The sequence below is a fragment of the Salmo trutta genome, chromosome 7, assembly GCF_901001165.1.
Source record: "Salmo trutta chromosome 7, fSalTru1.1, whole genome shotgun sequence".
Classification (NCBI taxonomy): domain Eukaryota; kingdom Metazoa; phylum Chordata; class Actinopteri; order Salmoniformes; family Salmonidae; genus Salmo; species Salmo trutta.
This window is the reverse complement of record NC_042963.1, coordinates 31,336,173-31,350,060: the sequence shown is the minus strand read 5'-3', so window position 1 is coordinate 31,350,060 and position 13,888 is coordinate 31,336,173. Positions and strand designations below refer to the sequence as shown.

General features: G+C 42.4%; 1 protein-coding gene across 1 annotated transcript; it reads right to left on the bottom strand.

Annotated features, from left to right (window-relative positions):
- Window positions 1-2,272: 2,272 nt before the first annotated feature.
- Window positions 2,273-13,408, bottom strand: taf6 (TAF6 RNA polymerase II, TATA box binding protein (TBP)-associated factor). The gene is made up of 15 exons (XM_029758572.1): window positions 13,203-13,408; window positions 9,106-9,266; window positions 8,816-8,902; window positions 8,284-8,437; window positions 7,954-8,010; window positions 7,678-7,794; window positions 7,272-7,393; window positions 6,301-6,378; window positions 5,827-5,928; window positions 4,794-4,976; window positions 4,577-4,651; window positions 4,361-4,486; window positions 3,877-4,050; window positions 3,425-3,616; window positions 2,273-3,141 (listed from the first exon to the last, which is right to left on the bottom strand). The coding sequence occupies exons 2-15, from the start codon at window positions 9,259-9,261 to the stop codon at window positions 2,845-2,847; spliced, it is 1,920 nt and encodes a 639-aa protein (XP_029614432.1). The 5' UTR covers window positions 9,262-9,266; window positions 13,203-13,408; the 3' UTR covers window positions 2,273-2,844.
- Between the last annotated feature and the right edge of the window lie 480 nt (window positions 13,409-13,888).

Below are 13,888 nucleotides of genomic sequence, written 5' to 3'. Positions count from 1 at the left end.
GGCAACCAGAAAGGCAGCCTCTGGGTGTAGGTTATCCTGCTTGTTTATAGACTAGTACAGTTTGTTTAGCACCAGCTTGTTCTTTTTATTTTCCGGAGATGGAATGTATACAGCAGTCACGATAACAACTGAAAACTCCCTCGGGAGGTAGAAGGGTAGGCATTTCACCATCAGGTATTCCAAGACACTTCCATCACGCTGGAATTAGCTTAGCAAACCAGTTGGAGTTGATGAAGAGGCAAACCCCTCCCCCACTCAAGATTTCCCCGACTCCGCTGTCCTGTCTGCCTGATGAATGGAGAATCCCATCAAGTTGGATAGCCATGGGGGGTATTTTGTCCGAGAGCCATGTTTCTGAAAGCAAAGAATATTGCAGTTCTGAGAGTCCCGTTGGTAGCAAATCTGTGATCGGAGGTCATCGATTTTATTATCAAGTGACTGTACGTTAGCCAGTAGAAGGAAGAGGTGGTCGGTTTTCCCTTCGCCTTAATCTCACCAGGATCCCCCCTCTCTTGCCTCTGTAAGGCTGGCTTTCCTATTGGGTAGCCCGAAAATTGGGTTGGAATTACATAGAGAGCCCAATCTGTTGTTAAAGACTTCTTGTTGGTTGTAAGAAATAATAGCGGATACATTTAGTGAAAATAGAGTAAAAATAAATGACAAAATAATCATAAAAAAAGTTGGATCAGAGCTTGCAAAACGGTGGCCATCCAATACAGAACCATCTTAATTAGCAGTAGGCTATATGCCTACATTTCATGTTCATTCAATTGAGTTCTATTTTGCAACATGTAGGCCACTGTCTGTTATTTTTCTCAATATACTGTATTCAATGATGTGTGACCTAACATGTGCGCAATGATGTGCCAAATCGGGGATTTTGTGCATTTTTATTGGGTAAGCATTATAATAAACCGCCTCAATATTTGCTGCCGTAGGTGGTAATATGGTAATATCTCAGTCGTTAGTATTGTGACATAATTCTAATGTTAAGGAAAGATTTGAATGGAGAAAACTGATGCGAAAGCAGCATTGCTCCAACGACGCACTTAGCAACCGTTCTCTCTGCATGGCGTTTTGGGAAACACATGTTACATTTACGGACGTGGTGGAAAATAAGCATAGTTTAAAACACTTGTAAGCCTAAATTCCATGGCTATTGGGAAATGGCCCCAGGACCAGAGCTAAGGCAGGCACAGCTCTTTATTTGGGAAACGGGCCCAGGACCAGAGCTAAGGCAGGCACAGCTCTTTATTTGGGAAACGGGCCCAGGACCAGAGCTAAGGCAGGCACAGCTCTTTATTTGGGAAACAGGCCAAGGACCAGAGCTAAGGCAGGCACAGCTCTTTATTTGGGAAACGGGCCCAGGACCAGAGCTAAGGCAGGCACAGCTCTTTATTTGGGAAACGGGCCAAGGACCAGAGCTAAGGCAGGCACAGCTCTTTATTTGGGAAACGGGATTATCTGTAATCACGGTAGCCTCCACATTAATGTAGAAGTGTTTAGAAACATATTCTATTCTTATTTACAATAAAAGTGACTCTAAAATGACACAATACATTATTTACCATTCATTTCTATTGGGCACAAAATAATCTGAAACACAAGCAAAACAAAGAGCAAATGCATCCAACAAATGTGTAGTCACAAGCTTGATGTATATGGGACCAAATATATTTCACTACTTTAATACACATAAGTGAATTTGTCCCAATACTTTTGTCCCCCCTAGAATGGGAGGGGCTATGTACAAAAGTGCTGTAACTACTAAACGGTTCACCAGATATGGATGAAAATACCCTCAAATGAAAGCTGACAGTCTGCACGTTAACCTCAGTCATTATTTGAGTTCTAATCCAAACTTTGAGTAATGAGTCAAAAGAAAAAACACTTCAAAGTCCCAATATTTACAGAAGTCACTGTATATGGCACGTTTGTCACAATTCCTTTCCCACCTCTTCAATGTTAAGTGTCAGCAACAACAACCTGCATTGCTTCCTAAGAATGTAAGGATGTTTATGTAAGGAATGTAGGTCTTTAGACTACTGAGTTTTATTTCTATTGTCAGCTGTTAACCATATTGTCAATCATCCTCCTGCACTCTAGCTTAGTCCCAGATCTGTTTGCTCTCATGCCAACTCCATTGCTGTCATTGTAAAGCCAAACATGTCAAGTCTGGAAGAAAAATCCATAAGGAATTGACAAGAGAGCAGAAACTGACTGACACCCAGGCTACCTCCACTAATTAAAATACGAAGCAATCGCCATAAAATCATTACAAAATCAGGTTTATTATAGTGTAAAAAAGGAACATGAAATCAATTAGAATGTTGGTTGAACCATTATAAATGCCCACACAGCTTCTAGACAAGTGTGAATGTATGTACAATAAGAAAAGAGATGCGATTTGTGCACTTTACTGCATGCACCCATCCATCCACTCCTCCCTCCATCCCATCTGGTCTCTATCAATCATTTTCGCATAATATCCCCATTTTCTGACAATTCTTCTGCTACTCTAGACTCAGAAGTAGCTAGTTTCCACCCCTGCTTCCAAAAGTAATCCCTTCCTCCCTCTTCAGGCACCTAATCTCTGTCCTATCGGAGAGGTAGAGGTATCTCTCAATATCACCATCAACAGCCAATCAGAGGGCTGTCTGACCACCCTAAGCCAATTACAAGCCAGTCTGCGTCGCAAATGGCACCCTATTCCTCATATAGTGCACTCCTTTTGACAAGAGCCCTTTGGATCCTGGACTACTTTTGAACAGAGCCCTATGAGCCCTGGTCAAAAGTAGTGCACTATATAGGGAGTAGGGTGCCATTTGGGATGCAGCCAGTATCTTAGTGCGGGGACTGTGTGCTGGCCCCGGGAGAGTCTGAGCGATCCATCTTCATCCCGGCCTCCAGCGAGATGGGAGAGGTGGAGGAAGAGGAGGGAGGGAGCATGCCACTCTTACTCTCCAGGGAGGAAGAGGCGGACGTAGGGAGAGACACCACAATGTACTTCTGGAGGGGTCGCGACCCCCCCAGGCCGCCAGCCCCTCTGGACTCCAGCTTGACCAGAGGCTGCAGGGTGGAGGTAGCGCTGGCAACCGTGCTGGTCACCGAGGATCCCGAGGAGGAACTCAGGGTGATCACCTGGAGGAGAGGGGAATATTACATTACACATCACAACACTTAACTAGGGCATCTAGATAATCACTTTTCATGGAAGCTTTTATCAGAGAAACTTGAAGGTCTATAAAAAAGGGAATGTATAGGATATCAATGACTGTATATTAAATGTTTATTTACGACCACACCTTCCAAGTGAATCTAGGAGGACAGAGTGAATACAATTTCTGAGTTTAAATACATTTGTTTTTGTTACTATTTCATATAATTGCAAATCAAGATAAAAAAACAACAACAAGTCCAGTACCTGCTGGGTGGAAGATGCCCCTGCACTGGTTGCCATGACGATGTACTTGGTTGCAGGGGGCGATGGCTGTGTTGGGGTGCCTGGTCGGGTGGACATGAGGGTGAGGGAGCTGGGAACCTTGATGATGCTGGGGGAACGGGACCCCCCCGACCCTCCTATCCCGCTCTGAGACACCGTTAGGGTGGGCCGAGGCTGCAACACAGACAGACAGATACAGTAGGACTTCAGATAGGGTTTTGTAACGTTACGTTGGATCATTACAGTTGCTGATATTGTCAGTTCATATCAGCGTTGAGGTCAATTTCATTTCAGTTCTGGAAGTAAACAGAAATTTAAATCATTTTTCAATGAGGAAAATTTGAATTGGAATATAAATTGAACTGAATTGAAATGGAATTGACTCCAACCTTAGGCAGTTCATATACATCGTTTTACACATCTAGGTGTCCTACCTGTGTGATGGTGAGTGTAGTTCTGTTGACTTGCTGGGCCTGTAGTGCTGCCTGGGCCCGGGCCTTAACCACGTGGGAACAGAGCATGGGCCCCAGGTAACCGTAGTCTGCCCGGTACTGCTCCATGTTGTCAGGCAGGGGACGAGTCTTGGCAATAACGCTGGCACAGTGTTTCTGAGAGAAAAGAGGATATTAATCAAGGATCGATGTCTCTCTTCCAGGTGGGTATGTGTAGCCAGTCTTGGACTAAAAAGCATGTTCAGTGGAGCTTTTTAGTCCAGAACTAGGCTTAATCTGTGTCTGGGAAACCAGCCCTATATGTATGTAGCGGTCAATATAATATGTTGCCTGTGGTCCTATTTGTTTTAACAATAGAATAATAAAACAAACATGTTTTATCATAAAGATGCATCTTCAATGGAATATTAACATTTTAGTCAACAATAATAAGTAGAACAATAACAGTTTGTGTTTGGCTCCTCACCAGTAAAAGGCTTTGGACGTGGTCTGCTCCTATCTTATCGATGTTGGAGACCACGGGTCCCTCAGACACAGCTTTGATACGAGCTCCTTCTATAGTGAGCCTGGGCAGGATCAACGTCTTGATCACCTGGAGGGGGGGGGAGAAAGAGATGAGAGTACACTATTATACCACAGCTCAGAACAGGGTGAGAATATTTCTTCAAATGGTAGTACTCACATCAGGTCCTAGTTCAGACAGTCCAGCGATGCAGCCATACCGTGTCGTCCACTGGGTCTTCTCATCCAACCAGCTCTGAGAGAAAGATGAAGGGAAGGAGATGTTCATGGCTCATAATAACGCTTACTGTCTCAATCCCAGTATTATATGTTATTTATTTCAACTAAACACATACACTTCCTTCCAAGTAAAAGTTGATGAATCAGATGCATCATACCTTGGTGAAGGTCTTGGTGATGCGTGACTGGATGTTGTTGGTGGTGGTGCTGAAGGTCTTACAGCTCTGGGCCATCAGACGGGCAGCGAAGTCCCTCAGAGCCCAGTGGTTGTCCACGTCAGGCCGCAAACACAGCTGCTTACTCACTATACACGTCACCACCGCTGGGATCAACTCATGCAGCTAGACCACGACCAGGGAACCAAGAGAGGGACACATAAAATGGCAGGTGTTATGATCAGCACTGAGTTGAGGTCTGTCTGTATCAAAATGCTCCAGAAATAAAGGTTATTAGAATTATATTACCATTTAGTTTTCAGTTTACTATGTGTAATATTGACCTGTGTCATGTGTTTTGCTTTAGTTTACTGTATGTAATATTGACCTGTGTCATGTGTTTTGCTTTAGTTTACTGTATGTAATATTGACCTGCGTCATGTGTTTTGCTTTAGTTTTCAGTATGTAATATTGACCTGTGTCATGTGTTTTGCTTTAGTTCAGTTCACTGTGTGTAATATTGACCTGTGTCATGTGGTTTGCTTTGGTTTTCAGTTCCCTGTGTGTAATATTGACCTGTGTCATGTGTTTTGCTTTAGTTTTCAGTTTACTGTGTGTAATATTGACCTGTGTCATGTGTTTTGCTTTAGTTTTAGTTTACTGTGTGTAATATTGACCTGTGTCATGCTTTATTTTTCAGTTTGCTGTGTGTAATATTGACCTGTGTCATGTTTTGCTTTAGTTTACTGTGTGTAATATTGACCTGTGTCATGTGTTTTGCTTTAGTTTTCAGTTCACTGTGTGTAATATTGACCTGTGTCATGTGTTTTGCTTTAGTTTTCAGTTCACTGTGTGTAATATTGACCTGTGTCATGTGTTTTGCTTTAGTTTTCAGTTCACTGTGTGTAATATTGACCTGTGTCATGTGTTTTGCTTTAGTTTTCAGTTCACTGTGTGTAATATTGACCTGTGTCATGTGTTTTGCTTTAGTTTTCAGTTTACTGTGTATGATATTTAGTTGTGTTAGAACTCATACATATTTCTCTAGGTAGAGGGTGGGGTTGTCCATGAGGGCCTTGACCATCCTCATCAGGTAGATGAGCAGGGCCAGGTTGTTCTGCACCACGTTCACACGGACCTACAGGAGGAGAGGAGGACGTAAGAGAGAAGAACAAGCTAAAGGTCACAGGGTCATGATCTTTACTGCACTGAAACACTTTGGCTCTATCTAAATAACTTGAAAATATGTCTTCTCCTCATCTCCTTTCCTTCACCTGCACTGATTAGAAATGATTTGACAGGCGAAAACAATATAGTTTAAGCTCATCATTAGGCTAGCTTTCACCTGGTCAGTTCTTTCAGATCAGTGCAGTGAATAAGATCAGGATGAAGAAAGGGAAGATTCGTTTCGACAATTGAGAAATAGGTTTCTGCTGATGGCACACACTATCTTGGAGGGTAGATTGCAGGCCGGCAGAATAGAGATTGACAGGAAGGAAGAGCAGCTCACCCCCTCAGAGATAAAAGTGCTGAACCTGGGGAGCATCTGGTAGAGCCCAGGGTCTGTAGCAATACTCTGTAGAGCCTCCTGAAGAAGACAAGAGAGACATACTGGGTCAGAGAGATGGCATTATAACGTGGCAACAATAACAAACCCATACACACATAAATACATACATAAATGCATACATACAGTCCTGACCGAAATGATTGGCACCCTTGATAAAAATTTGCAAAAAATACTGTATAAAATAAATAATATTAATAATTAGCTATATTGTATGCAAAAAAATTCAAGGAAAATTATTTCTTATTTTAGATTAAAACAATTGCTCAAAGAAAGATATTTTGTTTAACAGGTAAAACTTATTTTCTCTGAAGAAGATAGGGGTCAAAATGATGGCACCGTTTTCAATACCCCCTCCCCTTAGGAGGATAAAGGCACTATGCCTGTTTCTATCATGTTTTATGAGATTACAGAACTTAATCCCTCCATACAGAATCTGTGGACTGCTCTCTTTAATTCAAACCACAGCTTTTCAATGGGGTTCAAGTCTGGAGATGGCTATTGCAAAATCACATTCTTGTTTCGACGCCAAACCCTCCGGTGTACTTGGACAAAGAGCTCTATTTTAATGTCATCTGACCATAGCACCGGTTCCAATCTAAGTGCCAATGCCGTTTAGCAAAATGCAGGCATTTACATTTGTTGGATGACATTAAAATATAGCTCAATTGGTCACGCACACCAGTGATGGTTTTGAGAGAAGGATGTGATAAGCTGAAAAGAACCCCATACCTACTGTAAAATATGGTGGTGGATCTTTGATGTTATGGGGCTATTTTGTTTCCACTGGTCCTGGGCTCTTGTTAAGGTCAACAGCATCATGAACATTACCCAGTACCAGGACATTTTAGCCAAAAACCTGGTTGACTCAGACACAAAACTCTCGCACGTGTGCACACAAACGGTTGACTCACAGCTCTCTTGGCCTCACAGGACCCAACGCAGGCCTCTGTGATCTCCTTGTAGTAGAGCTGCTGTTCCACTGAGAGCTCGTGAGTACTGCGGGGCTTCATCCTCATCAGACCCTCCTTCTTACCTGGGAGGGACCAAACCAGAGGGACACAGGGACCACAAACATTGATTAAATAAGAATAGCTTTTCTAGTATCCTTTTCACACTACCGTGCTGAGCCAAGCTGCACTTCACTGGCTTAGTTACACATCTACCACAGTGGCTTGAACCGTGCTGGAAAGGACAATGTGAAAAGAAAATATCAGAGCCAACATAGTATAGTTCGGTTTGACACGTTATGTGTGAAAAGGGTATACTTGTTCACATACAATTTTAAGATGGCGTACAGACACATCAGAAGCTCCTGACCTTTAGCCTCTGCAGATGTAGCTCCCTGGCCCTTCTGGATGGAGCCCTCCTCCTCCTGACCAGGCTTGACCACCTTGAGGGGCTCTGTAGACTCAGCCTTCTGCTGCTCTTTGGGGGCTGAGGGAAAGAGAAGGGGAAAGAGGTGAGATGGTATATACACAGTGAAAATATACACATGAAGCAAATGTGGTCGATTAGAGAAGAATGCTGCTTTACTCAAGTAGATGATAGAGAAGGATGGAAACAGACAAACACAGACAGACACAGACATCTCACCTGGGGGTGGGTTTTCTGGTATAGCAGGCTGGACACCTTCAATACTTAACCAATGAGCTGAGGAACAGAAAACAAGAGAGGAGCTACAACAAGAGCTTGTATAATCAACAAACCCAAACACTTGTTTAAAGATAATACCATCATATGACATATGGATAACACAGGACATAATCTACACCATTGGAAGTGGATCTAATAAAATACAATCAACATCAATACAAGTAGGCCTATACCTTTGAAATGTTTGAATGCGTCAGTATCATTCTGTGTGGAGATATACGTTTTTGTAAAATCAATACAACATTTTTACAAAACAAAATAGAACTATACCTTTGAGTGAAACGTCAAGTGGGACTCTAGGGAGGGGTGTGTTGATGATGTCACTAAGGTCCACCTCCTTCTCCTCGTAGAAGTGAAGCTCTCTCCCTCCTCCGCTGGCAAAGCGGAACGGGATGAACTCCTGCGACTGGAACCCATACAGAGGCTGTGGAGGAGAGCACTGGGATGGTTGCATAGATACAGACTGAAACTGAAATGGTGCATGTATATGTGCAGTGAGTTGAAATGTGCAAGTCATGTGTAGTGACTTCCATCAATAACTATACCACCAATTGACTGATATCAATACATTCTGTAACACTAGCAACCCAAAACAGGTTTGGTTGAATTTGTACAGTGGCTTTAATCATTTATCTGATGATAGCTTAGTAATTGCTCTATGGACATTTTCAACCAAGTCTGTTTATGTAAATAACATCTAAAATGTTGCTTTCAATATAGCCTATATATTTAATTGAGGTCCTGTGAAAAGTTCTCCAAAGAAAGAACCATTTCTCCATGATTGCGTAGTAGTCCCCCTCACCTCTACATTCTTCAGTTTAAGAGCATGATCTATGTCGCTGGTTGTCAGTTTACGTCTCTTTCCGTGGTGCATAAACTTCAACGCGTCCTGGAAGACAAAGGGAGGGGGAAAACAGAAAATATGAGCAAAGGATCACATTTCATAACATAACATAATTACCCTGTGTTCATTGGTATTGATATGAACTGAGGTGCAACATGTCAGAGTGAGTCATCCAATAAGAACAGATTCTCATTTTCCACAAATCATTTTACTACGGTATGCCCTACTGAACACGGCCCTGTTCTTACCTGGGCGATTTCCTTTATTCTGTAGCTGACCTCCTCGCTCAGGGCAGCACAGCTCTCCTCCTGTAGCTGCCCCACTCCTATGGACTCTGCCATGGCCTTCATGGACTCAGTGGGCAAAACCACAGTGCACTGCTTCGGCCTCCGCTCCTCCGCCATGGTGGCTGTGGGACAGAGGGATAGTTGGGAGGTGAATGAGGAGGGACGTCAAGCTGAAATAATTTTTTCCCCCCTTGTTTTGGGTTCTAATGGCCATGTTATAACTCACTTCCAGCTGCATCTTAGAAAACAAACATTCTGATTCATTTAAAACGACTCATCTTGTTTTGGGTTCTAATGGCCATGTTATAACTCACTTCCAGCTGCATCTTAGAAAACAAACATTATTCTGATTCATTTAAAAACGACTCATCTTGTTTTGAACACAAAGCATGCCTCTGAATCCAGGCTACATCCCAGGCTGTCACTGTATCTAAGGTTAGGCTACTGTAAATTCATGAATGGATGGTGAATGCAAGATTGCATAAATAAAAACATAAAAACTCATGATTAGAGATAAAGATATTACAGATCAGATGACTGACCACCAGCTTTGCCACTCTACTGTAATGTCATTAAAACACACATTTCACCTCTCATTGAAGGCAGCACAAATATACTAGCTGCCAGTCAGCGGATGTTCCCTCATTCTGTCAGAATGGGTAAAAGCTTTGCATGCATGTGTTTTCAACTTGACATAATAATAATACATTTCATTTGTAAAACTGCATTTCAGTAGAGTTATCTCAAAGCTCTACTGAAGAAAAAAGTAAAACATATAAAATAAAAATAACATACATTTAGAATCAATGGAGGTAAAATATCAATAGTGGGCTAGGTGCTAAATACATTTTACATTGGGTCTCGGACTATGAAAGCCTGTAGTAGTGGGTTTTAAGGCCCGTTTTAAAAGTTCAGCGTGACGGAGCAGCTCTCAGATGGTCAGGGAAAGCATTCCATAGGCAAGGGGCAAGGGAGCAGAAGGCTCGGTCGTGTCTTGGAGACTTGATGCAGCAGGGAGTTACTGAAGCGGAGAGTGTGAGGTGGTTCGCTGATTGAGATAAGGTCACTGATGTAGGTGCACCTCAATCCATTCAAGGCTTTAAATCCAAGGATGAGGATTTTGAAGTCAATCCTGTAGTTGGCCGGTAGCCAGTGGAGTTGGGCCAGGATCGGGGTGATGGGATCTGACTTCTTGGTCCTGGTCAGTCCCTGGCAGCACTGTTCTGGATTAGTTGGAGCCTCTGTAGTGATTTAGCTGGGAGGCTCCCAAACAACACATTGCCGTAGTCGATCCGAGAGAAGATGAAGGCATGAAGGCATTTACACTGAACAAAAATATAAATGCAACATGTAAAATCTTGGTCTCATGTTTCATGAGCTGAAATAAAAGATTGCAGAAATGTTCCATACGCACAAAAAGCGTATTTCTCAAATATTTTGAGAGATTTTGTTTACATTCCTGTTAGTGAGCGTTTCTCCTTTCTCAAGATAATCCATCCACCTGACAGGTGTGGCATATCAAGAAGCTGATTAAACAGCATGATCAATACACAGGTGCACCTTGTGCTGGGGGCAATAAAAGGCCACTTTAAAATGTGCTGTTTTGTCACACAACACAATGCCACAGATGTCTCAAGTTGAGGGAGCGTGCAATTGGCATGCTGACTGCAGGAATGTCAGCCAGAGCTGTTTCCAGAGAATTGAATGTTCATTTCTCTACCAACGTCGCTTTATAAAATTTGGCAGCAAGCCCAACCGGCCTCACAACCACAGACCACGTGTAACCATGCCAGCCCAGGACCTCCACATCCGGCTTCTTCACTTGCAGGATCGTCTGAGACCAGCCACCAAGATAGCTGATAAAACCGGGGGTTTGCACAACCAAAGAATTTCTGCACAAACCATCTCAGGGAAGCTCATCTGCGTGCTCGTCGTCCTCACCAGGGTCTTGACCTAATTGCAGTTCAGCGTCACCAACTTCTGAGGGCAAATGCTCACCAACGATGGCCACTGGCACGCTGGAGAAGTGTACTCTTCACGGATGAATCCCAGTTTCAACTGTACCGGGCAGATGGCAGACGTATGGCATCGTGGAGACGAGCGGTTTACTGATGTCAACATGGTGAACAGAGTGCCCCATGGTGGCGGTGGGGTTATGGTATAGGCAGGCATAAGCTACAGACAACAAACACAATTGCATTTTATCAATGACAATTTGAATGCAGAGATACCGTGACGAGATCCTGAGGCCTATTGTCGTGCCATTCATGTACAGCCCCATGTCGCAAAGATCTGTACACAATTCCTGGAAGCTGAAAACGTCCCAGTTCTTCCATGGCCTGCATACTCACCTGACATGTCACTCATTGAGCATGTTTGAGATGCTTTGGATCGATGTGTAAAACAGCATGTTCCAGTTCCAGCCAATATCCAGCACCTTTGCACAGCCACTGAAGAGGAGTGGGACAACTTTCCACAGGCCACAATCAACAGCCTGATCATCTCTATGTGAAGATGTGTCACGCAGCATGATACAAATGGTGGTCACACCAGATACTGACTGGTTTTCTGATCCACACCCCTACCTTTTTTAAGGTATATGTGACCAACAGATGCAGTCATGTGAAATCCATAGATTAGGGCCTAATTTATTTATTACAATTGACTGATTTCTTAATATGGACTGTAACTCAGTAAAATCTTAGAAAATGTTGCATTTATATTTGTGTTCAGTGTAAAATGGAAAAATAGTGTTTTACATATTTGTTTAATGTGGGCATCGAAGGACAGAGAAGGATCAAACTTGACTCCTAGGTTGGAGATGACAGAGGACACGTGGATGGCCTGGCCAGTGATTGTAGGGCAGATGTTTGCAGTACTGGTAAACTGTTTGGATGTCCCAATAAGCAAAGCCTCAGTCTTGCTACTGTTCAATTGGAGAAAGTTATCTTTCATCCATGCCCTGATGTCCTCTAGGCAGCTGCTGAGTTTTGCTTAGGCAGAGAAGTTGTCCGGTTTGGTGTTAATGTAAACCTGGTTATCGAAAGCGTGGAAGTTGATGTTATAATCTCTGACGATTTGGCCGAGAGGGAGCATGTAAATTCTAAACAGGATTGGCTTGGAGTGGGTCACGTCAATTGCCCGAGGGTCTGCCTGCAGAACTGGCAAGTGATCTTGGACCCCGGTGTCCATGTTGTACTGCTCGCAGTTCAATTTGCTGATCATTTTCCTACCACCTCGTCTGCATGTTTTCCATAGACTGAGCTCCTTCCACACACTGTAAAAAAATACTGTTTTTTTAATGGCAACTTACTGGTAGCCAGTTACCTGTAAGTTAATGTTAAAAAGTACAGTATGTTACCGTAAATTCCAAAGAAACGTTGGTTTAACAGTGCTGTACTGTTAAACCAACGTTTATTTGGAATATACTGTACTGTTAAACCAAAGTTTCTTTGGAATTTAGGGTAACATACTGTACTATATGGTTACAGTAACTTACAGGTGACTGTCTGCCATTAAGTTACTGTAAAAACAACAGCATTCTTTTTTTTTACAGTGCAGGGTTGTTCTCATCAGTTCAAAACTCCTTGTGTGTTGTGGAGGAAAATTGCTGCCATTTCTTAATCTTTGAACCAGTCTTCGGTCCAGGAGATAAGATAAAATGAGATGACAAGAAGCTCAAGCCTGGTATTTGAATCCAAACAATTAGCCAATTGATTGATTACATAGTGTCAACAGCCTATAAAACTACGTTAGGCTTCTTTAAAACTCAAAGAGAGCGAACGGTAGTCATCGAAATGTAATAACAACTTGCTGGCATGCATGCTAGTTAGCATAGCTAGCTACTAGACCGTTCCAGTCTAAGTTATCTACCCGGTCTGAGATTTTACCCGATAGTTTGCAAGCGAATTACATATCAGAACCAAAAACAACATATGCAGCAGATTCTGCGATATGTGTTATTCAAACAATTTTTATACAGTTCGGTGCATTTTGGTGATTTAATGGTTAGCTAATGCTAGCGAGCCAAGTTGATTAGCCTAGCATAGCGCTCTTACCTTTCTAAAGTTACCAATACGGTCGTTATACAGCAACAGGAGAAAGTACAAAATTATTCAAAACAAACAAATACTATTTAAATGTCTGACGGTGATTCGTTTGCCAACCTAACTAATTACAGTATTTATTTATTTGTAGATTTATTTTTAACTGATTTAGCTATGGTTTGCAGCTCCGAACCCTTTTTCAGAAAATCCGCCATCTTGTTTTGTTTTTCAAGGTCCTCAAACATGTTTACTTGAATGTAACGTCATCCTATATTTTGAACCGTGTTAAATTTGTATCTATGGGGGTATACATTTTTATGAAGTTGGTCTTATTGTAAAATGTAGTTCCAATAATTAATTCCTGACAATATACTATTTTTTAAAACGATTTTAGAAATATTTAATACTATACATCTGTAAAGATTAGTTGGATGTTTTCACCAATCGGCTAGTTCTGCCTGTCAGTGACGGTTCTAGTTATATTCTGAGCTATTTGCCCTAAATCTACTTCCTACAACGCATTCCTACCCTAATCCACAGGTTTGAAAGGAATGCCATCATAATATTTCTTACACCTATCCACTTCTTTTTAATCTGGGGACCAATCTATAATCCGGATTGGGCTCCCGAGTGGCCCAGCGGTCTAAGCCACTACATCTCAGTGCTGGAGGCGTCATTACAGACCCTGGTTTGATTCC